Source organism: Talpa europaea (genome assembly GCF_964194135.1).
Source record: "Talpa europaea genome assembly, chromosome: 8".
NCBI lineage: Eukaryota > Metazoa > Chordata > Mammalia > Eulipotyphla > Talpidae > Talpa > Talpa europaea.
Genome location: NC_140075.1, coordinates 98,569,484 through 98,591,726, shown reverse-complemented (window position 1 = coordinate 98,591,726; position 22,243 = coordinate 98,569,484). Strand labels below are relative to the sequence as shown.

The 22,243-nt window shown below is 50.9% G+C and overlaps 1 protein-coding gene across 10 annotated transcripts in view; it reads right to left on the bottom strand.

Annotated features, from left to right (window-relative positions):
• Nucleotides 1-22,243, bottom strand: part of RGS6 (regulator of G protein signaling 6) — a gene marked incomplete at both ends in the record, with an annotated part of 422,024 nt that overhangs the window by 7,385 nt on the left and 392,396 nt on the right. For 4 of the 10 annotated variants that reach the window (XM_084240513.1, XM_084240516.1, XM_084240518.1 and 1 more), the window contains 3 exons: nt 1,164-1,230; nt 12,936-12,989; nt 16,563-16,652. In XM_084240513.1, the coding sequence (XP_084096639.1) occupies nt 1,164-1,230; nt 12,936-12,989; nt 16,563-16,652 (211 nt within the window). Of the gene's footprint in view, nt 1-1,163; nt 1,231-12,935; nt 12,990-16,562; nt 16,653-22,243 lie in introns of those variants that run through there. The other 6 variants (XM_084240519.1, XM_084240522.1, XM_084240514.1 and 3 more) reach the window with 3 other exon arrangements.

Here is a 22,243-nt window from a genome sequence, read left to right as displayed (position 1 = left end):
CAAGGAAGCAGGGACTTGGCTGTGTTGCTATTGGCAACAACTTGATGTTACCTTTTTCCAACAGGAAGTTCAAGTGACCCTTGACTATGGCTACAGGAGAGAGCACCACTGAAGTTTAGTGGAGGAATCACTGCTTGGAAGTGTGTGATTCTCCAAAGGACCCACGAGGACTTCCACTCCACCCTCCTGAGGGCACTTATCATCTGCAAACACGTACACCCCAAACATGCCCTTGGTTAAGCCAGCTGCCTAGGCAGAGTCCAGAGGGCACAGGTGATCAGCATACTGACTGCTGGGAGGAAGCCAGCTCAGGGTTAAAATGCAGAATGCATTCTGACAGACCTCCCCAAAGCATAATCTTTCTGTGGATGTCCATATTCATTTTGACAAACATGCAAAGAGGGCTGGCTCATTTCTCTTTCCTCCCTATCACCATAATGCAGTTCGGCAGGTATTTATCAGACATGGATTTCTACCCTAAAAAAGTGCAGCAGGGGTCAGGTCAAAGAGCATTTTCAAGAGCTCTCTGGATCTAAACTTGGTGGAGGGAATTCCTAGCTATGGGGATACTTCTTACTTCCCTATAGACCCTTTTCCTCTAGCTACAATGCTTTTGGTTCCTGTGGGACAGAAAATGGGGGCTTGCCTAGCCTTCTTCTCCCTTGGCGGTCCAGTATGTAGAAAGAAACGTGAGCTTTCCAAGTTTCCTGCAGGACTTGGCCCTGGGCCACAGAGGAAGGGTAATGGAAGCTGTATCTGGGAGATAAGTCAGAGGTTGCTGCCTTTGGATTTAAAAGCATCTTTAAACGACAGTGGGCATTTCTGTCCTGTTCTGCTAGGGGTCCTGGAGAAGTGAGTGACAAGATCAATATCCAGAGACACCATCTGTGCGGTGCCTCTAGGACAGGGGCTCAGCACCATTTCTGGACCCCTCAGCTCCTTGCCTCTTAGAAGGAAAAACTGAGCACAAAAATGGGCAGTAAAAATGGGACACCGAAAAATACATGCCACTGACTCTCCATGAATGAGGGAGTGAGAATGAGTGGTGGGTGGAGACGAGGCCACGGACAAACAGATCACCTCCTCCGGATTTTTTTACACCTTCTGTGCAGAAGGATCCCAAAGAAGGTTAGAGAGTGCAGACGGACGCCGGGATCACTCACCCACTGCTGGAAGGAAGCCACCTCGGGGGTGAAATGCAGCGGCCATTCTGACTCTGCGCCAGCAGCACTAGGCAATTGTGTTTTTAGGAAGGGAAGTGAAGAATAACTTATCCAGCTGAAACCATGAAGACTTGTGGCTTTAGGGGAGCCCCTGCCCGGACATGCACATAGCTGCAGGGGTAGGTAAGCCAAGCGCAGAGGCACATGCAGGTCTGCAGCGTATGTTACGCACGTACCATACACTGAACATGGAGGCACAGGTCAGACGGCAGCCCATGCACCTGTGGATACAGCTGTGCACGCACTCACGTGCTATTTACACCGTGGGCACTTACATAAGCATCTCATGCACGGTGTGTATGCAGCCTCGTGATTGGCTGTGGAGATTTATACCAGGCTCCTGCGATGCCAATCTTGGACAAACACTGCAAACTTAACACATTACCTTTCGGTATATATATAAAACCTGAATTCTCCCCAGGAAAAAGCCATTTGTGTCAATGGAAATAGCCTCTCTGTTCAGGTTCTGTCAATATTACAAGCACTGGGAGCATACTCCCCAGGGGTCTGGTTTACGAGGGTTTCAAAGCATCACCTGCCACTTACTTCTGATTCCTCCCACAACCCCACTTTGTTGTACGTGGTTAAAAAATAGATGCCTTTGTTTATCTGGCAGATGGAGTGACCGGCCTTGGTGAGGTTGCATTGTTCATGGTGTCTCCAGGCAGGCAGACAGCTGGAAGGTGAGCGTTTCGGGAGGGAGGTTTTCTGCCATGCGGGGCACTACATCTGGAGGGTTGGCTGGCACACTCTTATGGTGGGGGGGACATGTTCCTGTTCTGTGTCTGGAAGTAGGAAGCCTCACAGGCTCCTGCATCCCAGTGGGGGGGTGGTGGTGGTAAATGCCACTTCCTGAGACAGTCTGCTACCTTTCCCTGGCTCTCCCACCTCCCGGCACCACACATCTGCAAGTCCCCCAGTTTCCTGGGAAGTGCTGAGGGGCCCTGAGAAATTGACAACAGGCAGAAGCTGGCCTGCTGGGCACCATGTCCTTCCACTCCAAGGGAAAGCAGAAAAACCAGCTCTGTGATTTGACTTAAAAAAACAAGCCAATAAAAATAGCTACCATGTACCGAGTAGCTCCACGAGTGGCTCCCTATCATGCATAATGTGCTCAGCACACGTTGTCATGTATGAGATATCCACAGAGCCACCTTCAACTGTGAAACAAGTACCAAGGTACCTACCTGGCAGAATCTTGTTGGAAATTAAAGATGGTGGTTAGAGCTAAGCAAGGGCTACAAATAACCTTATAACAATGGCAAGAACAGTAGGAAGAGCTGTGTTTGGACACATGTACTACAAGCACGGTGCTAAGCACCTGGTGGATGCCCCCACTTCCTCGTGTGCTCCTATCTTCCTTTTACAGGTGAGAAAACTTAGACTGAAGAGGAGCTGCCCCGGTCACCCAGCTAAGAGGTGGCCCTGGAGGAGAACAAAGCACCGTTTAGGCCACGCCCAGCATGACACGGATGCGCATGGTACAACCCTGGAGCTCCCAATAAACAACAGCTCCTGCAGTGAATGCCCACATTTAGTGCCAACATCCCCCACACAGCGGGCTTCATGGTGAGCCATATGCTGGGGAGCAAGTGAGTCACTTGTTGGGGTTTTATAGCAGCAGCGGGTGGAGAGCTGGGTACCCACCAGGCTGCCCACTTTTCTATATTCCGGGGGGCCCAAAGGGAACACATCTCAGGGGGCAAAGCCAACAGGTCATCTTTAGTAGGGAATGACAGTGCAACTGGGAGACATGTCACTGCCAGGTTTTTGACAACACTTAATGCTGGCTGCTGCTGAGTCATGCTCCAGACAATGGGCAACCAAGAGGCTAAGGAGCAGTCTGGGTGGTTGAGGACAGGCAACAAACACAATGGGTACTTAAAGCTTCCTCCTGCAGGGGCAGAATGCACCCCCTTGTAGTGCTGGGGTGACCCTGACCCCAGACCTGAGGGAAACTGCTGAAGGGTAGGTGGGGGGCTCTCTGGCTCTCCCACCTCACTCACACCCTTTCTTGGTCACCCTTCTGATGAAGCTCCACAGATCTAGAAGCAATTCAGGGAAGCCAGGATTGAGGGCTAGCATGTGATGGGTTGGGAAGCTGTGTCATTTCCAAGGAAATCTTCCAACTTATGACCACTGGAGTAGGGTCACTCACACATGCTAATATGGATTCTTTTACATGTTTAGAATTATGGATGCCCCAGAACCTTCCAGTATCATCCATCCAGGACAAAGAACCATGGGAATTTCCCCATGACTTTGCTGCAGATTACAAGGTTGGGTTGTTCCATCTCCTTTTCCCAACCTAATCTGCTATGATGGGAAGGCCAGGCCCTCTGTCCTTGCTTGACAGTCTGTCTTTTCCCATTAGGCACAGAGTGCAGATGCATCAGGCTCTTGGTGCAACTGAGAAAGACCAGGGGCCCCGTATAAAACGGTTCTCCAACCCTGTGAAAATAAGGGTACCCCCTGGGTTCCCACACCCTCTCTCCCTGCCTCTTATATCCAGACACCAATTCTGCCTGACAGAGTTTTAAAAGACTGTCTGAGCAAACATAGTAACAATCAGCTCGGACTGGATTTTCTTTATCTTCAAAAAATGTCTTCTTAAAACTTTGCTGACTTTACCGGGATCACCATGTTTAATGAGAGGCCTCAAAGAATTTGAAAGCCAAAGATGAAGAGAGGAAAAAAGCCATAAGCTGTAATCACCATAATTACACAATCTCATGATGAGTTGAAAGCAGTCCTGGAGAAGCCTGTGCGAGGCGGCCATGTCATTGCAATCGCTAGGCTCACAGGACAGCTGGCAAGGATGTGACACGGGGCCCTTCCCTGCCTCTGACTTGGGCTGAAGATGAGTCCTTGAGGAAGGGCCCGGGAAGAAGAGGAGGCCCTGGGAGGGCAACTTCTCCTCCATCCAAGGCCTCTGCAGGCATGTTCTGCACCTGGCCAGCCCGAGAGGTCTTTGGTGCCAGTGTGCCCTCCTGGAACCCACCATTAGCACTGTGGAAAATGACTTTACCAGCTTTTCTGCTTCCTACAAAACACCCTTTCAGGATGGAATGATGACAGGCTAAGCTTCCTCCGATTCAGAACTGGGGCACCCCCCTACCACTCTCAAGCCCACCCCTCAAGCTCAGCCCTACTGCACTACAGTCACCCAGCCTCCTGGTGCCAGCAGGCTCCTGTGTCCTCTGCTCGATGACCTCCTTTTAGGCATTCAGCAGAGAGAACCCTGTTGCCCAGAGCTCAACTGCAGCAGCAGCAATTGGCTTAAAAAAATAAGCAAACAAAAGGCAAGGATGACATGTGAAGGGCAGTAATCCCGCGCCTTGACAGCCTCCCTTGCTTTCACTGTGTCATCATCTGACTTTTGGATCCTTGTTCTCCAGCCTCAGCAAACTCCCTGCACAGGATCCATTTCCCTTTTCCACTGCTGTTTTATTAGCCACAGAATAAAATGCAGAAGGAGCCATTTAACAAATATTTAATGCATCAGAGGATTCCAGTTGGAAGAGGTGATGGAATCCAATGTTGAAAGCTACTCTCACACCCCTTGGCTATTCACTTCTGAAGGCGTCCCGGAGCTCGCTGCTCGAGGTGACGTAGTAGTTAGTGTTAGAATATTCTTCAGTAGAATGACCTTCCCTATATCTTCTACCCATTTGTTCTAGCTTTGTCAGAGCAATGCAGAAATGTCCACTCGCTCTAGAAGACAAACACAAATACAGCTCATGGTGGTTGTCAAGTCTCCTTAGGGGCTCGACATCTTTATCTCCTTCAGCCTCAGCTGACGTGGCTTCCAGATTCCCCAACTACTCTCTTCTGGATTTTTCTCTGGTTGGTTAAAGTTCCTGATAAAATATGGGGTTTAGAACCAAGTCTCAGCACAGTCTAGAGCAACAATTGTGACTATTCCACTTCTGTTAACACAGCCTAAAGGTTGCTTTAAAAAAAAAAACATAAAAATACCCTGTTCTTGCTTATTCTAAGCTGGTAGTCAACAAGAACCCTAGAAACTTTCACTTGACTTACAGCTAAGGTCTTCCTGCTGTTGTGAGACGAATTTTTTTTTTTTTTTTTTTTTGAGACGAATTTTTTTTTAATGTGTGTTTTATCTGGTTCAATTTTATGCAATTGTTTTTGACCCATCACCCCACGCAAAGGAGATATGACTCTAACATCTTCCAAATGAGTGACAGTGCCAGGTCTGGATCTCTGGCTAGGATTGGTGTCACCCAGGCTGGCAAAAAGGATGCTGATGAGGACAGGGCTGTGGCTGGACCACAACCAGAAACTGCCTTCCTGTTGACATAGATATTGACTCGCCCTCTCGCCAGTCATCAGGACACTGTGACTAGACTTGCTTTACCTAATTGAGGGCAAACAGAGGGTGGAACAGATGCTCAATGCAGCCTTCTTGCACTAGAGAGGAAACAAGTATTTTCAGGAGCAGGGATGGAGTCACGATGGTCACCCTTCCAAGTAAGTTGAGCTGTCACAGAGCGCGTGGGACGTTCCTGCCAAATGCCATAGCAAGAGGTCTGTTCCCGTTTAGTTGATCAGGTCAAAACCAATTGACTGGTTAGGGGACCAGGAAGAACCATGCCAGCTGGGCCCTGCCACCGCAGGGCAGTTATATACTTCCAACCTGTCCTACCTCCCCACCTGGCGGGAGGCCACCCAAAATGCCCAAGGGTCTTTCTCTCTTTGGACTTCTGGTAACATGACTAAGCTGAAAATCCCATGGCTCTGAACTCTCCCCAGCACCCCTGCGGGGCCCCATTTAGCATTCTGCTTCATAGCAACACTTTACAGATGGTTCCTACGTGGGGATTTGTATCCTGCCCTCCTTCCAGAACGCTGTGTTTCCCAAACATCATATTCATGTGCTATTTTGCAAAATGGAAGACTTCTGAGTTGTTTTCCCCAAGAACTCATTTAGGAGGGAACCCCATGGCCATCAAATAGCCTTGAGGTCCCTAGACCTTGGGCTCTTTGACTTTAACTCTCCAGTATGGACACAGCAGAGCTGGGTCTCCTCTCCCTGACCTTGGCATTGGCAGATTTGTCCCCTTCCTAGATTCTTGCTCTGCCAAAGGCTGACTCACACACGGAGGCTTCTCTTTCCTGACCCTTTTGCAAGGCTGCTGCTCCCCCTGGCAGGTCAGGTGGGGGCTGTCCTCTGCAGAAGTGAGCATCCTATCCTCTGAGCCTGCTGCACACGTACAGCCCTCTCTCCGCCTCCTGCTGAGGGCCCTGCACTCACCTTCACCCTCTGCATTCTCACTGCACAGATGGGAGCCCACGGCAGGGTGGTTCCCGTGTGGCTGCCTGGGGATAGGCACCAGAAGTGTGACTGTCTGAGTGACAGGGAACAGGCTGAAATCTCACAACCCCATCAGCCCCTCCTACAGTGAAAGGGCCTTCTAGAAGGATATCTTTCCTGAAGCGGGTGGGGGTAGGAGGAAGGCTCTGTTATGGCAAAGGGCTGCAGGTCACCTCCCGAAATAGATTCCCGCCTGGCACACACGCGGAGCTTATCCCCAGCCTGCCTCGCGGGAGACTGGCAGGGTGTGCGATTTGGATCTGAATCAGCCGCTGTAAACACACAGCTGTGCCTTTCTGCCTCAGAGGAGTTTGATTTTCACTTGACTGCCTGGCACTTTGGGGTCTGGGGAAGGCAGGAGAAGGCCTGGGTGGGGGGAGAGGGAGGGCTGCCTCGGGAAGCGGTGGGGGGGACAGCTTCCCCCACAGCACCCCACGCCCCAGGGGTGGGAGGCTGAGTCACCACTGGGCTTCTCTGAGAGGGGCGGGGAGGGATTTCTTGGCTGCTTTTGTTGACAGGTTGAACTATCAGCTGTAACAGCTGGGCCTTCTTCCTTCCAAGAGAAGTGATAGGGTCTGGGACCAAGCTTCTAAAAAATGGCCACCTCTGACCCTTTTGGATACATAAAAATCTCACTCCTCCCCAGAATTTTGGAATTTCAGATCCCCACTGGAGAGAATCACTTTATCACTTTGTCTTCTCTGCAGGCCACCAGACCAGCTGATTCGGTTGTTTTGCATCTCAGAGTTTGTTTGTAAAAAATTGACTTTTATATCTTCATTTTGCAGCTACAGAGTTAGGATACTAAGTAGGCGTTTTCAAACTTCACTTGGAGCTAAGATGGAGAGAGAGGGAGAGAGACCAGCAAAGATATAAGCCACCACTGACTGTAACCAGGATGGCAACACAGACTCGTTTTCTGCCTGTCTATAAAAGAGGACAGTGGTAAGCTGGCCCAGAGTTCTCCAGGGAACGGGAAAATGCTGTAGGAGATGAAAGCAGAATGATGCTGTGGTCCCCAGATGCTCACATGTCTTCCTCCCACGCCCCGCAGTGCACGGTGATGCCAGAGCCCGCACGGCACCCCTCCTCCTGCCCAGCTGACTTCCATTTTCCCGACACACACCCAGCTGGGCATCAAACCAGAGGGCTGGGCCCGTAGAACTGGACAGGCTGACAGGGTGTGTGTTGCTACCCCTGTGCCTTGTGACCTCTTCCTCTCTGCCATCTGGGGTGTTTCCTGGCCTCTGCCTGGGCAGAAAGGCAACTCCTCTCTAATTCTAAGAGATGATTAATACAACTCAAAAATCTCAGCATAAGAGAAGTGCAGACCTATGGAGCACTCCCAGAGGAAAAGTCTGTTATCTACCCCAACTCATTGTACATAGGGGAAAACCAGCACTCAGAGAGGGCTAGTGATTCACCTGAGGTCACACAGCTAGCAAGCTGAGCCTGCTGGTAGGAACCACTTTACACAGGGGCTGCAGAGTCGTTTTGCAGAGTCCCAGAAGTCCATCCCACGAAGGCAAGGCAGTTTGTCAAAATTTTCCTCCCAAATGCAACCATGGAAGTCACCCCCCCTCTAGCAGGCCAGGCTTCACTACTGCTGGATCTCAGTGCTCTGAGATGGGAGAGGCTGGGTCTCTCGTCTGTGACCCAGTGGTCCCTAAGGAACCCAATGACTGTTTGCAATCAAAATCAAGCCTGCAGAAAGATTTTTAGCCAGTCATCCTTTGCTAGAGGCAGGAAAGATGTTTTCCACAGAGGTCAAAGTCCTCTGGGGCTCTGCTGAGTCGAGGTATTTGAGAACCTATTCCAGTGCCAGTGCAGGGCCGTTCCCCATGACACGCTGCCGCTGCCGGGGAGGGGAAAGCAACGGGGGCCTCCTTAGCCAGGAGCCTCAGCCCTCCCTTCCCCGGAGCTGGGGGTTTCTTCCTGCAGAGCTGCTAGAGGGGGATGGTGAGCGGCAGACTTTTTAGCTCTTAGTAACTTCTCCTTGGCTTTTGGCCGGGGAGCGAGGGAAGGGAGAGGAGGCAGGGGATGACAGCTGGCTCCCAGAGCTTCCTGGTCTCCATCTGACTTTCCTGCTGCATTCCTTGGCAGGCAGGACAGAAACGCCTGTGGCAGAGATGGCACCCGTAACGGGCCAAGGATCCCCCCACTTCCGGCTCTCGCTGTTTCACTCCAAGAGGCACCTTGACCGAGCTCAACTGAGATGCTCTCTTAGGGGCTGGATGGCACCTGGTCCTCACCCCTGCTCTCCTCTGTGGCCTCGAGTGCTGCCTCTGGCACCAGCTACCCCATTTCTCTTCCTTGGAGCCCAAGGCTGCAGCTGATGAAGGTCTCAAGAGGGCAACCAAGGCGCAACTGGGCTTGTAGGCAAAGGTGTCGAGGGAGGCCAGCATCACTGGGGCTGCCATTTCTCCTAACTTAAGGGTGTCACCCCCACTGTGGCTTTCTCCATGGAGCTGCACACAGGAGCAGGGGATTTGCTCTGGCTTCTCCGCGCCGGCTTGGACCTTTCACCAGAGGGCTCGGACCACCACTCAAAAGAGGGACATCTCGTCGCGGCTGCTGAGCTTTGCAAAAGGCCCTGTGCCTCCTGCCCGCCTCCCACATGGCCCTGGTCCTCTATGTGAGGGCCCCCCACCCCTGCGGTAGCTCCTACAGGAATGAGCACACCTAAGAGAGCAGGGTGTGGGTGAGTGAGCTTTTCTGATCTGGTAACCTAATACCCCCTTCTTCATCTGTCAACTGCATAAGCAGGAAGACGACAGAGTCCCAAGCCGGCTGGCATGGCACTAGGTGGTAGGAAGTGGCCTTTAGTCAAGAAGCCTCTCTCCCCCCACTGGTGATGCCCGGGACTTCCCACCAAAGAATAGAAGAGGGGAGGGGAGATGATGCATAGACAGCCACAATGGGCAGCCGAGTGTTTTCTGTTGTGGCTGTCACGCCCCACAGCCACCCGGGGAGAAGTACCCACAGAGAGAGGCCCCACTCCTGTGACCTGAGGCCGTGACAGGCACCTGCCTTGAGAAATTGTGAGGAGTCGCTATGTGTTACAGCTCTTCCTGAGACTCAGGCTTACTGTAGCAGGGCCTCCATGTCCAGTAGTGTGGGTCACACACTGCACATGGTCAGCTGAGACAAAGGCCGGGGCTGAAATCCAGCCTGTGCTTTGCTAGGTGAGCTGGGCATTTGTGGGGCTGGTCCACCAGAAGGAGTCCGGTATTCTGTTTTGAATAAAGGTACAATATGCACTAATTATGCCATCCCATGGACTCCATGTTTTGTGTATGTTAGTTAGCCTGGGCCTTTCCTGTCAAGTAAGCAGGACTTCACAAAGACTGTCGTTCCAACCCCTCAAACCACAGACACCAGCACAGCATACCCTCCCAAAGTCTGTTTTGTATATACAAGTTCTGGGTGACTAAAAATGAAACTTCCATTGGAAGGGGAAACTCACATAGCACCCTCTGTATTGGGGACTGGTAGGCTCTTTCTGCCCTCACACCAGCCTAGTGCCAGCAGCTTCTACAAGCCGTGTTAAACTGCTACCTCAAGTAAAAGGGGATCCTCCATGGCCTTCAATGGATAATCCTACCACATCATGCTACACCTTGAGGCTTGGAAAAGTCTATTTACTTTCTCAAAGTGTTTCTCCTTTACCAAGAAAAGAAAGGACCTTGTCATGGGAGAAATTCTAGATTTAGATTTAGTCTTGACAAGGCTCCACTGGCTGAGCTCACCAACTGCCCATATCAACATTTCTTGTCACCAATTAGTCCTAAATAGCAGCCAACCTCATGTCGTTGGTCCATGAGCTGCCCAGCTTCACTCTCTTATTTTTCCAATTTTAGCCCCATGCCATGGATGCTGTCTTTAAGCATTTTCCCCAGCACTATGAGGATGAAACTGAATGAACCTTTCATTGAGTTTTATGGTTTGTAGTATGTGGCAGAGGAAATATTCATGTGTGCCTTCTTTTAGAGAAATCAAGCACTTTATGAACATTGCATTCAGAAAATGGCTTTCAAGTTGCAAGGCATGTCAGTTGGCTGGTTAATTCCATTTAATTAGAAGACCAAGCTGTTGAGACCAGGGTCTTGGGTTCTAGCCTCAAGTACTAGGAGAGCTGCCACTGTCCTACTGCCCTGGCCACTTCCTCACACAGCCACATCTACGGGGACATAGTGTTATCCCAACAGCACAAGGAGCCTGGGTGGATCATTGCAGATTCTTCTCCATTTACACACACACACAAACACACACACACCGGCATCAGAAGACCCATTAGGGTCTTCATAGAAAGAGTAGCAGGAAGCTTAACTTCTTTAAGTTTGGCCTTTTATCATATAGATGCTAAAATTCTTAGAAGTTTGGAAGATTTTTCTCCTTTAGCTGGCACTGAAATCAGTTCTCTAAGTTCTCCCAAGTGTGCACTTCAGATGCTTAGAAGGGGTCTGGTGCTTTCTTGTTCCAAACACTTTGTTAAAAAGGCCTTGGAGAGCCACGGAAGCCTCACCACTGCTGGGATGAAAGGTCGTTAATAATGCTCTTCACTGAGCTGCATCAAGATGGCGTTTGCCTTGCCCTACACCTACCCTCATGAAAAGTCTGGAGATGTTTGGGCATCGTGCCCAGGTACCAGGCTTCCTTTCTCAAATCCTTAGCCTGAGCAGCCAACCTGAGAACCTCCATGTAGCTGTGGGGGTTCTGTTCTAGTTTACACTTGAGAGTCCAAGTTGCCTCAGTGTACACTTTGGTCAGGTTGACAAAATCCCTAAACTTCTACTCACAGGCCTCCAAAGAGACAGTGAGGGGGTAGGTACCACCTGCTCCCTGATGGACCCTCAGGGTGAAGGAGCTACTGCAGCCCCTGCCCCTGATGACCTGGCCTGAGGCACCTTGGTGTGTGAAGCCACGCAGCCTTGGCAAACCTGCCATGAAGGCAGAAGCGTCTAGGGGGCCCTGCCTCCTGCAAGTCCTGACTTCTCGTCAAGCAAGATCACAGGAGGAAAGACCAACGAAGAGAAGGGATGAGTATCCATATTTCACTTGCTACCTACTAGGGCTATTGTGATGTTTACATCTAGCAAATTCAAAATAATGATTTAATTCAGGTAAAATGCATTGAACTATGACAGGTAAATGACTTTAACACAAAACTTGCTTTAACACAAAACTCATAGAATCTACATGATAAGGATGAGTTAAAGATACTAATCATACAGTAGTCAGGTTTTACAAGGATGTTCCTTCTTAGCAGAGTGGAGGGGGGCAAGTTAGCATGGGGGAGTTTCTTTTGGGACGGAAACTGGCCAGTCTCACGTGGGGGACCCCTGATCCCCTGCTGCCATGCTGGTTGCCTCTGGTTTTGGTGTTAGCAGAGCAGGCCGGGCTAGCAGCTAGCTCTTGATGAGTGCATGGATGAGAAGATCGAGTATTTCCTGTACCTCAAGCCCGATGCTCAAATCTTGGAGAGCACATAACAGAAAGGGGAGCTGGATCTGTGCTATCATGCACACACAGAATCTCCACTGTGTACCCCGGGGCAGGCAGATCTACCCCTTCAGTGTTCTCACCTGCTACTGTGGAGTCTCTGCGACCCTGTATGGGTCTCTACCACCCTCTCAGCGGGATGGGCCAGGGAGTAAGACTATGCCCTGCAGCGACAGTGAACCTAAAGCCTGTCTTTGCTTCCCTGTCCCCAGAATCAAGGCCTGGGGAGCCGGGAAGACTAGGACAGTGCAGGGACCTGCTTCTCCCTCACCCCAGAGCTGCTGCCCTCCTCTCCCTGTCACGCTATGCAAATGAGGCTGACAGAGGGCTGTGAGGGAGGTCAGAACTCATGCAGAGGCCACTAACACGCACACCAGCTACACCACATCGCCAGGACCCATGCAGCACGGAGGCGCCTGCACACGCAAAGCTGCCGACACAGCAGCCTCAGCTCAGCCCCCACCCGTGTGATCGCCAGAGTTCACAGAGGGAAATTTGGAATTTTTTTTTTTTTACATGAGCGATGGTTCTGAGCCAATTTATTTCATGTACAGTTCGATGGCCTTCTCCCTGGGCAGCTGCAGAAGATGCACAAACCGCTCAGCCCCCAGTGCAGTGGGGCCCTTGCCCCTGAAAGCCCTGAACAGAAGATCAAATGCGAGGCCCGAGGCTGGGTGGGCCTGTGTGCGCCTTCTGCAGAGGGAGCTGCTTGGTCTTTTGCAAATCCATCCCTAGAAGAGAAGCTGCAGACACTCGCAAAAGAAAAGAAGGGTTTGGGGGAAAGCACTCCCTCCCACCCCAAGGCAACGACAACAGAAAAAACTGAAAAACCAAAACAAAAGGAACTTCGAGGGAAGAAAACCAACTGAACTTACCACACTGCGAGTGAACTTTTCTAAGGAAGTTCTACGACCTTGCTCACTTTCTGGCTTTAGGGAAAAAAAAAAAAAGGTAGGGAGAAAAATACAGAAAAAAAAAATCTTCAGCTTACACGTGGTTTCCAAACAGCAGCAGCGGCAGCTAATGAACAAAAACAAAAGCAAAACAGGGCGAAGAAACAGGAAAGAGAAGCAGCCAGTGCTGTATGCGAGACTTAGTGGGAGAGACAGAAAACAGAAGCCCGCAGAACTGCCTCCTTGAGCAGTGAGGGGAGAGGGTGTTTGCTTCTCCTTCCTTGGGGGCATCATGCAGCAGGGCTGGGCCCGGAGCTGCAGGACGTCTGCCAGGGGGCCAAGGTCGGGTGGGGGACGGTTCACAGCTGCCTGCTCACTGCTTTGCATGGCTGAGCCGTGCTTGCCTGGTGTGGTGTCGCTGAGGTCGCAGGCCTCAGTGGTGACACGGAGCAGACTAGCTCTGAGGGCCCATGGGTGTGTGCAAGATGCAGCTGAAACACCAGGAAGTGGTCATCAACTCCTCTGTGAGTAGAGTTAGGCCTTAGAGGCAGCCAGTGTGCCCACTGCAGGAATGTCTTAGTGGCCCTTGTGACTCTCATGGTGTGCCCTTAAAGTAAAGAGGGTCTGCCCGCATATATGCAATGACAAAGGGCCTCGGGCCTCTGAAGGAGGAGGAGTTCTCTCTGTCTCCAGGCAGGTGACCCCATCCACGCTTTACTCACACAGATTCCAGTAGGCTCAGCAACCTCCCTGGGGACTCTTAGCCGGTTGCCCTGGACAAGAGTAAGCCGGTGCAAAGCCCCAGGCCTAGCTGCTCTCCTCTACTGGAGGGCACGAGGGTGCAGGTCTCACCAACTTTTCTTCCCAAGTTACCTGCCTGAGGGGTTTCAGGAGGGATTTACATCTCAAACACCCATCAGTTTCTCTTAATGCCTTGTTCCAGGATCCTGAGCCCATGACTGGGGAATTGGGAGAGCGTGCTCACTCACAGATACACAGGCGGGCACACACACAGAGCCAACGATGGAAGGTAGGGTCTGGGGGAGCAGCCGGTGCCCAAGGTCTGCAGGACGTGCTGACAGCAGAGGGGATAGCAAGCTGCTGCCATGTCCATGGACACTCCTGGTGGGCTTCCTCAGCAGGCAGCCCCACTACCCTGTGGCAGGGACATGGATAGGAAGAAGACCACACAGACGATATACCGCACCAGTGACACACCCGCAGCATGGGGCTGGCTTTTTCTCTTGCACATGGAACTGAAGGATCCCTGGGGAGCACAGCAAACCTTGACTGGGGGTGGCAGGACAGCCTCCATCCAGTGGGCAGCCTGGAGTCAGGCTCGAGTCAGGCCTACCTTTGGCTCTAGTCAGGCCCTTAGCCCGCAGCTAACATGGTCCTCTAACTATGGCGGCGTGGTTACAGAGGGAAGCCAGGGGCCTGACTCATTCGGGTTTCTCTGCCTGTGCAGGTTCTCTGAGCTGCCTGGAAAGCCACCATCACTGGTACTTTACTGTCCTGGAGCAGCCATCAAAACCCAGCTCATTTACCCCTTGAGAAGCTGGCTCCTCAGTATGACTAACCTTATCTGTGACGATGTTAGGATAGAGAAGGGTTAGGGATAAAGGTTATGCCTCCAGACACCCCCAGGGGTTGTTCTCAGCAGAAAAGTGAGGCTAATTCACATTTCCTGCCTTAACTGGAGATTTGACTCTCACATACCTGTTATGACCTGGACATTTCTATCACAGTCACATGGTAAGCATTTCTGAGGTCAGAGGATACCTAGGCCTACCTGAAAGTGCTGAGTTACAAATCCAATCCACACCTGGAGACTCAGGGAAAAATGGAAGAAAAAGTAGGCTTGTCACTGCTTCTGGAAACAATCCCTGGGCATTGAAAGGGTGTTGGCATCTGCCAGGGCTTTCTGCTGCAAGAACAGCCCTTTGTGTGCTGCGTGGAGGATAACACTGTGAACTTCATTTGTAACACTTCACAGGAAGGCCAGAGCTCCTTCCTCAATCCAGAGGCTGCCTCTGACAAGGTTTCCTCCTTGGGAGGCCCTGCAGGCACAGGTACCTCAGCCCAACTCCCTGAGTTATGGTGCATTTTCCCTTGGTGCTCAAACCCACAAAGAAACTGGCCTCTGGCTTCTTATGCAGACAGGTCCAGATTGGGCAGGCAGCTAGGGCTTCAGAGTTTCCCCAAATTGTGATCCAGTACCATGAGCCACAGAAAAATCAGGAACACTTACTTTAAACTCCCGTGCAACCTGGGCTGGAGCTACCAAAAGTTTCTACAACCTTTCTTGGAAAAAATGGGCATCAGAGCCACTTGGGGAGGGGGGCATTTATCCGGGCCCCTCCACCTCCATCCTCCTGCAAGGGAGTTGGGAAAGGAACGGCTTGGCCCTGTTCGTCAGGGTAGCCACACCTGATAGAAGGGATGCTGGCAACAGGACCTGGGTTTGTGACCATCTGGGCATTCCAGAAGTCCTTTTCTTTTGCTCAGGACTACCTGAGGGCAGGAAAGCAGGATCTAAAGTCTTTTCTAGACTCTGGAGGATCAGCCAGATATGCAGACAGGATCCTGGCACATGGGGTCGACAGTACACAGAGAGAAGGGCTGTGTGGCTGAGACAGGCAGCCGGCAGACAGCGTGTCAAGGGACAACCACATGTGGAGGGTTGGCAGGCTGAGAGGGGACAAGAAGGGGCGCACATGCTCCTTTGTGGCATGGCATGGAGGTCGTGGATCTGGGGCAAGGAGAGCCACACTGAACCACACGTGGGCCTCAGATCAGAGCTGACAAGTGCAGAGGAACCGCGCTCCTCTGGAGTCATGAGCCATCTCTCTTGCTCCTCTTTCCCAGGCCCCAATGCCCTCTGGCTCTTCCTTCCCTCCTCCCAGAAATCCAGCTGCGTCCATTCCTGCTTCAGTCACCCCTCATTGCCTGCATGCTGAGGGTTCCTGGGCACCGAGATCTAGATGCCAAGGGCTGCAGGGAACCATGATGTAGTTATAACTGGGGGAGGAAGAAGGAGCTATTATGCGATTACTTCTTGGTTAAAAGAAACAGCAACACAGTGGGGAGGTGAGGTAGGGGAAAGGGATGTCAAGGAGGAAACAATCCCAGGAATGACCTAGGTACCCGGTAGCTTCCTTAAAACCTGTAAGATTTTCTACTGCAGTCCTTGCCTTATACTTATTGCTGGGATGATCAGGGAGAGAAAGTCTGTGCTGAGGGGGTGGGCTCAGCAGTGAGGCTTCCTTGGGTTTTTAGGGCGCCCCTGTTGCTGCTGCCAGTGCTGCATCCCAGGCTGAGCCACTGTGGCCTTAATATCTGGTCTCACTCCCCACTGTGGGGAAGGCACACAGTGGAGGAAATGGGCATGTGGAGGCAGGATGCCACATCCTGGATCTTAGGGGTATTTGGGGAGGTGGTGACAATGCTAATTGTCTTCCACTGGGGTGAGAGCAGACAGAGAAGGGAAAGAAGAAAAGAGAAAAGAAAGAAAACCCAAGGGATGCTATTCTCATTTCACACCAGCAGCAAGCAGCAGGCAAAGGTCGACAGTGCTAAGAAAGGCAAGGCTGTCCTCCCCAAAGATACCTTCTTCTTGGCCAGCAGCAAGTCCTGGTAAGCATTTGACCGGAGGAAGCGGGCATAGCTGTCACTCTTCATCAGCTTGTAGATGTGCTCCTGGGGAGGAAGGAGGCAGAAACACAGGAACTGTCATCCAATGCAAAAGGGAATTGCCACCCAACTAGTCGCTGTTTGGGGGAAAGAAATAAACCTAGGTGTGTGCTTATGTTCCTAGAAAAGTCCTGAAATATGTTTGTTTTGGGGTTTTATTTTTCCCCCCACTCAGAAACACCAAACAACAACACATTTTCTCTCTTTGAATAAAAGATTCTTAAGGATCATGTCCCAAAGGCTTTGTAACTGGGCCTCGGTGCCGCAGTGGGCTGCAGTGTTGCTTGATGATGGAAAGCGCAGACACGCCAACAGGAAGGAGCAGGTAGTAAGCGCTTAACTGCTGGAATGAACCTTAAGGGGACAATGATGAGTGAAAAAGTCAAGCCCCAGAAAGTTACTTACTGTGTGACTGCGCTTATATAATATTCTTGAAATGACAATTTATAGAAATAGATAATAGATTAGTGGTTTCCAGGGGTTTGGGATGGAGGAGAAAAGAGGGAGGGGTAGTTAGAAAAGACAAGGAAGGACCCTTCTGGGGCAGGAGTGGCTCTCTCTCTGAACATATCTCACACATGTGATAGAACATACAGAACTAAACACACACACAAATACAAGTAAAATTGGGGGTGTTCCCATGAGGGGAAACTGGGTAAATGGTACATCCTTGTGTTATTTCTTACAATTGCATGTGAATCTAGAAGGATCTCTATTATAAAAGTTTAATAAAAATCAAAACAAACTACAGTCTCATTAAAAATGCAATAGGGTCAGTTGTGCTTGTCATGTCAGGGACACCATCTCATTCTGAAGTGTGCCCTTGGAACCAGATCATGGGCATGTGGGCAAACAGGTGGGCCTGAGGATGACACCCAGGGGACAGCTGCTGTGGCACTGTGCCCTCTCTTCCTCTGGGCTCTTGGTGGCATTTGCATTCAGACCTTGGCAATAAATATCACCCTTGACTTTTAGCTAATTCCTATAGCCTTGTGGGCCCTTCCTAGCAGTTCTGTCCTCATTAAGGACTGGGAAAGCCTGGCTCATTAAAAGGGGAGCTTGTTGATGGGAAGGGGGATCTTTATCAGTTGAAATGCGCAGGCAAGCTTGGCTGTCCCAAAGAGGGTGTGTTAGGAGGGAGTGTGGTCTGTAGTAAGGAGGTTGGGGTTGTTAGGCAGGAGCTGGCCTGGTAGAGGAAGGACCTTCCCTAAAGTATACTCATTGTTTACTCCATGATGCTGGACAGGAGCACCAGTGCTAGGGGTGGGGGGAATGGGTCAGTGAGGGGAGATGTCCAGCTGAGAGGCTGGGCTCATCACCAGGGACCTCTTCCTGGGGTCCTCCTCCTGGGAGGGTGAGTGCAGGAGGCAGAGAATGCCCCTCGGCTGGCAGGGACCATTTTAGAGATATTCCCCCCAAACTGCCGGTGCCTCCCAGAAGAATCTGGGACAATGAATGGCAAGGGCTGGCCAGCACGCCCTCCAGTGCCAGCTCAGAAGAAATTGAAAGCAGAGAGCAAGAAACACCTTGACTACATGTGGATCGTTCTCCACCATATGGATTCAGCTAGACCAGACGCAGAGCTCTTTGGCCACCAGCTTCATTCTACCTGAGATGCCCCCATATTTATAAAAGCAGGCTAGGACCCTACTTATGGCAATGGGCCCAATATAACAAGCCAAGTGAAATTAAATAGTGACTTGGGTCTGAGACTGCTTTGATGGTCCAGATGTGTTCTGATTTTATAAACCTAGTGAGAACTTGCCTTGTTAAATGTTTTTCTGCAAGTTTCAGATGAAAATCCAGCACACTCTCATTTCAGTGCCTTGAGGGTGGGAACAATGTGTTTTAATCCCTTATAGATGCCATGTCCAACACAGGGGCCAATGTTAGTTGAAGTTACATTTGTGTCTTGGTTCACTGAAATGCTGGTTTGATTGAATGCTCAGCATGCTTGCAGACTCCATACTCATTTCTGTTTGTGGTCAGAGGCAGCCTGCTCTGTGTGGGAGGAGAGTGGACTCACGCTCAGCTCAGCAGAAGATGCAGGTGAGAATCTTGGCTCCTCCCTGAGGGCCTGAGAGCCCAGAATGAGGGACATCATTTTGTTTTGTTTTCATTTGTTGTCACTTTACATAGCTCTAACATCTAAATCTTAGGCACAGATGTTAACACATAGTAAAAATGACTCACTGTCTACTTCTTGTCTTAGGCATTGCTTCTGTCTGGTTGGCAGAGGCAGGTGGCTCCTGAGTCATCTAGAGAGGTTTGTCACTCATGGCTGGAACTTCTCCAAACCCCTCTCCAAGGCAACTTGTCCCTGCTTACTGTTCTGTTTTTCAAAGGAACGTCAGTCTCCAGGTATATCTCACAAAAGACACCCCTATTGTCCTTAGGGGAGTAAGGACACCTCTCCTGCCTAGGCCTTCTGGTGTCATTCTAAACAAATTCCCTCCAATCCAGCTAATGCCTACAGTCTCATCATGGGCAAGAAAAGTCCAGCCATTAAAAGAAACAACTTTTCCATTGAAAAAGAGCAGGAGAAAGCTCATGTTTAAACATTTAATGATAAAAATATCCAGCAAACATTTACTGAGAATTGCTAGGTGCAATAGCAGGCTCGGTATCAGGCACTGAGATTACAGCCCAAATAAGAGGTCATTGTGGGGCCTCCCCGGTGGCACAGCGGTTGAGCGCTGGGTTGCAAAGCTGCCCGCAGCCTCTGCAGCGCCAGTTCGATCCCCGGCTGCTCCCAGGAGGAGGGTCCCACAGGGTGCGCAGACCTCTCCTGCGCAGACCTCTTCCTGCCGCCCGCTGCTCAGCAGTGTACTTCGGTCCTTCTGCCTGCTCTGCTCCCCGCTCTGGCTCTGGTGAATTCTCTTACCCTCCCGTGCTTCTGACTGTACCCAGTGCTTGTATAAATAAATAAATAAATCTTAAAAAAAAAAAAAGAGGTCATTGTGGCCATAAAGTTTAGATTCCATCAGGCAAGATCAATGCACAAAGATGTGCGCTAAGAGCCCCAAAGAAGAAGTGTGTGATGGGGGATGGCCTGCCCTGCCAGAGGTTGGAGTTGTTGTCTATTGACCAGAAGGATCCTCACCAGGATGGGAAGACAAGACAGTGTGAAATGTGTCCCCCAAGGAGTCTGATCTTGCAACTTCACTGTCTGGTCACCCAGAACAAGAAGAACAACCCAGGGAGGAAGGTGGGGCAGACAGTGGCGAGTCCACTCTCCAGGGGTGCATAGGGGCCAAGCAGCAGTTTGGACAGCACTCTCATCACCCCCCCACCCCCATGTCCTATGGCCAACTCCCACATCAGAACCAAGGTGGCAGAGGTGTGGGCAGAAAGCAGGGAGAGAGAACAGGCCCCGTGGGAGGGGGGTTGTAGGAGGGGCAGCCTCTGCTAGCGCTTGGCCATCACTACGACAGTTTCAAATTACCCTGCGAGGGGCCAACCTCAAAGCCATATTGATGATGCCAGGCACAAGAATAATCCAAGAACCTCTGTGGGAGCCCATGACGGCAGGCCCCCCTGGCCTGGGCCACGCTTTCCCACAGCCTATGGATCCGTGACTCCTCCACACTCCTCTCCTCCCACAAGCAAAGAAATGGAGCTTTGATGTACCCAGTTATGGAACTCTGCTCCTTCCTCCTTGCCAGCTTTGTCTAAGAAACACAAAGACAGTAAACAGGGAGTGGGTGAAGGGAGAGCTGAGGTTTTTCTGGGAATGAGAATTAAGATAGGACTCAGGGTCGTTGGCCAGTTCCCAAATGCAATGAGTTTATCACTGCCAGGGACAGCAAGTGTACAAAGCTCTTGGCAGTGACCTCTACTGATTTATGAGGGGTTCTGGTTTGTTTCCCCATGCTCTGCAGACAACCAGTCTTAAGGGAAATGTACATCCAGAATCTGTGAAGAGCAAGAGAGCCACTGGCAGTACCAGCAAACCCCCACTGAGAAAGATTTCTAAGGGGCTGGAAAAAAAGAAGTTTTCTTTTTCCCATTTTATTCCTTGTCTCTTATCTTTGTCCCTTCTTTTGTTCCTCCCTCCTGCTTCTCTCCTTTCCTTCCTCTCTGCCCCCCACCCCACAATAAAGAGGTGATTGAGTTATTCTGAATGAGCAGAACTCAGGGCTCATATCCACCTTTCTGATACATGGAGACTGAGAAATCGAGGCTCTGGTGCCCTAAATTACACTAAACAGCCAGCACGCTCAGCGTGGGGGCCGGTCACACTGAGGAGACCCCCCTACCTCCACTGCCATTTCCTTTCTCTGGCCTGGCCTCGGGGTGGAATCTCTGCTTGCCTGAAGAAAGAAAAACAACTGGAATCAGTGGGGACCGAGACAAAAATGTGGGTGCCGGAGGGAGCAAGCGTCTCCACACCACACCTGCTACAAATCAGGGTTTTGCCGTTCATAGTCCTCATTCGGAAATCTCTTTTATTTTCAGACAAAACACAGTGATTCTCACAAGCACTGGAGAAGGTATTCAGACAAATGCCTGGGCCCTTGGGTCCCAAGCTTGCAGGAGCAGCTGAGCTACTCACGAGCACCCTTATGTGCTCCTCCTGGCTGTGGGTTCCTGCGATGGCTGAGATCTCATTTCCCAGCTTCAGAACACCCTCCTGGAGTGGGGAGCCACTCGGCTGGCGCATCACACAGCTGCCAACAGCCCTTCTTGTGATTTCAAGTGTCCTGTTTTGCTTGTGCAGGTGTGTGCGCCTCCTCTCTGCCCTCCATGCACATGCTTCCTGGAATAACCTCCAGACTTTGGGACTGTTTGGCCCCTTGAAGAAAGACGAGGTTGCGGGCAGAAGGTGAGCTGCATGTGGCAATGGTGGGGTCTAGGGAGGGAGTCAACAGCTTGGATTTAGGTTTTGACTCTGCCCCTTTCCAGCCCTAGCACATAAAGGAGAAATATAAATGAAAGCACTATGACAACTATATACACAGAAAGTAATGATCACTGGCCTTTGTGTGGTGGCCAGGGATGAGACCAAAGACCGAACGATTCCTGGGGGCCGAGAGGCAGAGCTGAGGCTTGGGGCACAGAGCCCAGGCACACGGTCTTTGTTGCTGTTGTTGTTTGCTCTGAATGGCTGTTCAGGTTTAATTAATCCTGTTTCATAGATGAGGACAGGGAAATTCTACAAGGTTAACTGACTTGTTAACGGACTTATAAAGAGGCAGAATTTGAACCCAGAGCATGTGAATCCAATGCTCACTCTTTACTTCCCCAGCAATAGATTGCTTTTCACTGTCCTTGGGCTGCGGTTTGGAGGGGAGTCGGTGTTGTGTGAGAGAGACAAAGTCCTCCACATGTGTTAGGCAAAAACATGAGGAGCCTTTTCTCCTGACTTGAGTCAACCTAGTAGCAGATGTGACCACTGCTGACCATTCCCACTGGGGAACCACTCACCACCAGCATTGTCAGCGATGGTGCTGGCCGAACACAGCTCTGTCACCTCATAAAGAACACTCGTGCTTTTGATACCTGAAGGGAGAACTCAACCTGGCAGAGCGCTGAGGACTGAGGTCCTTGGGAAATCATAAGCAAGAATCTGTATCAATTAAAGTCACCCAGACCTT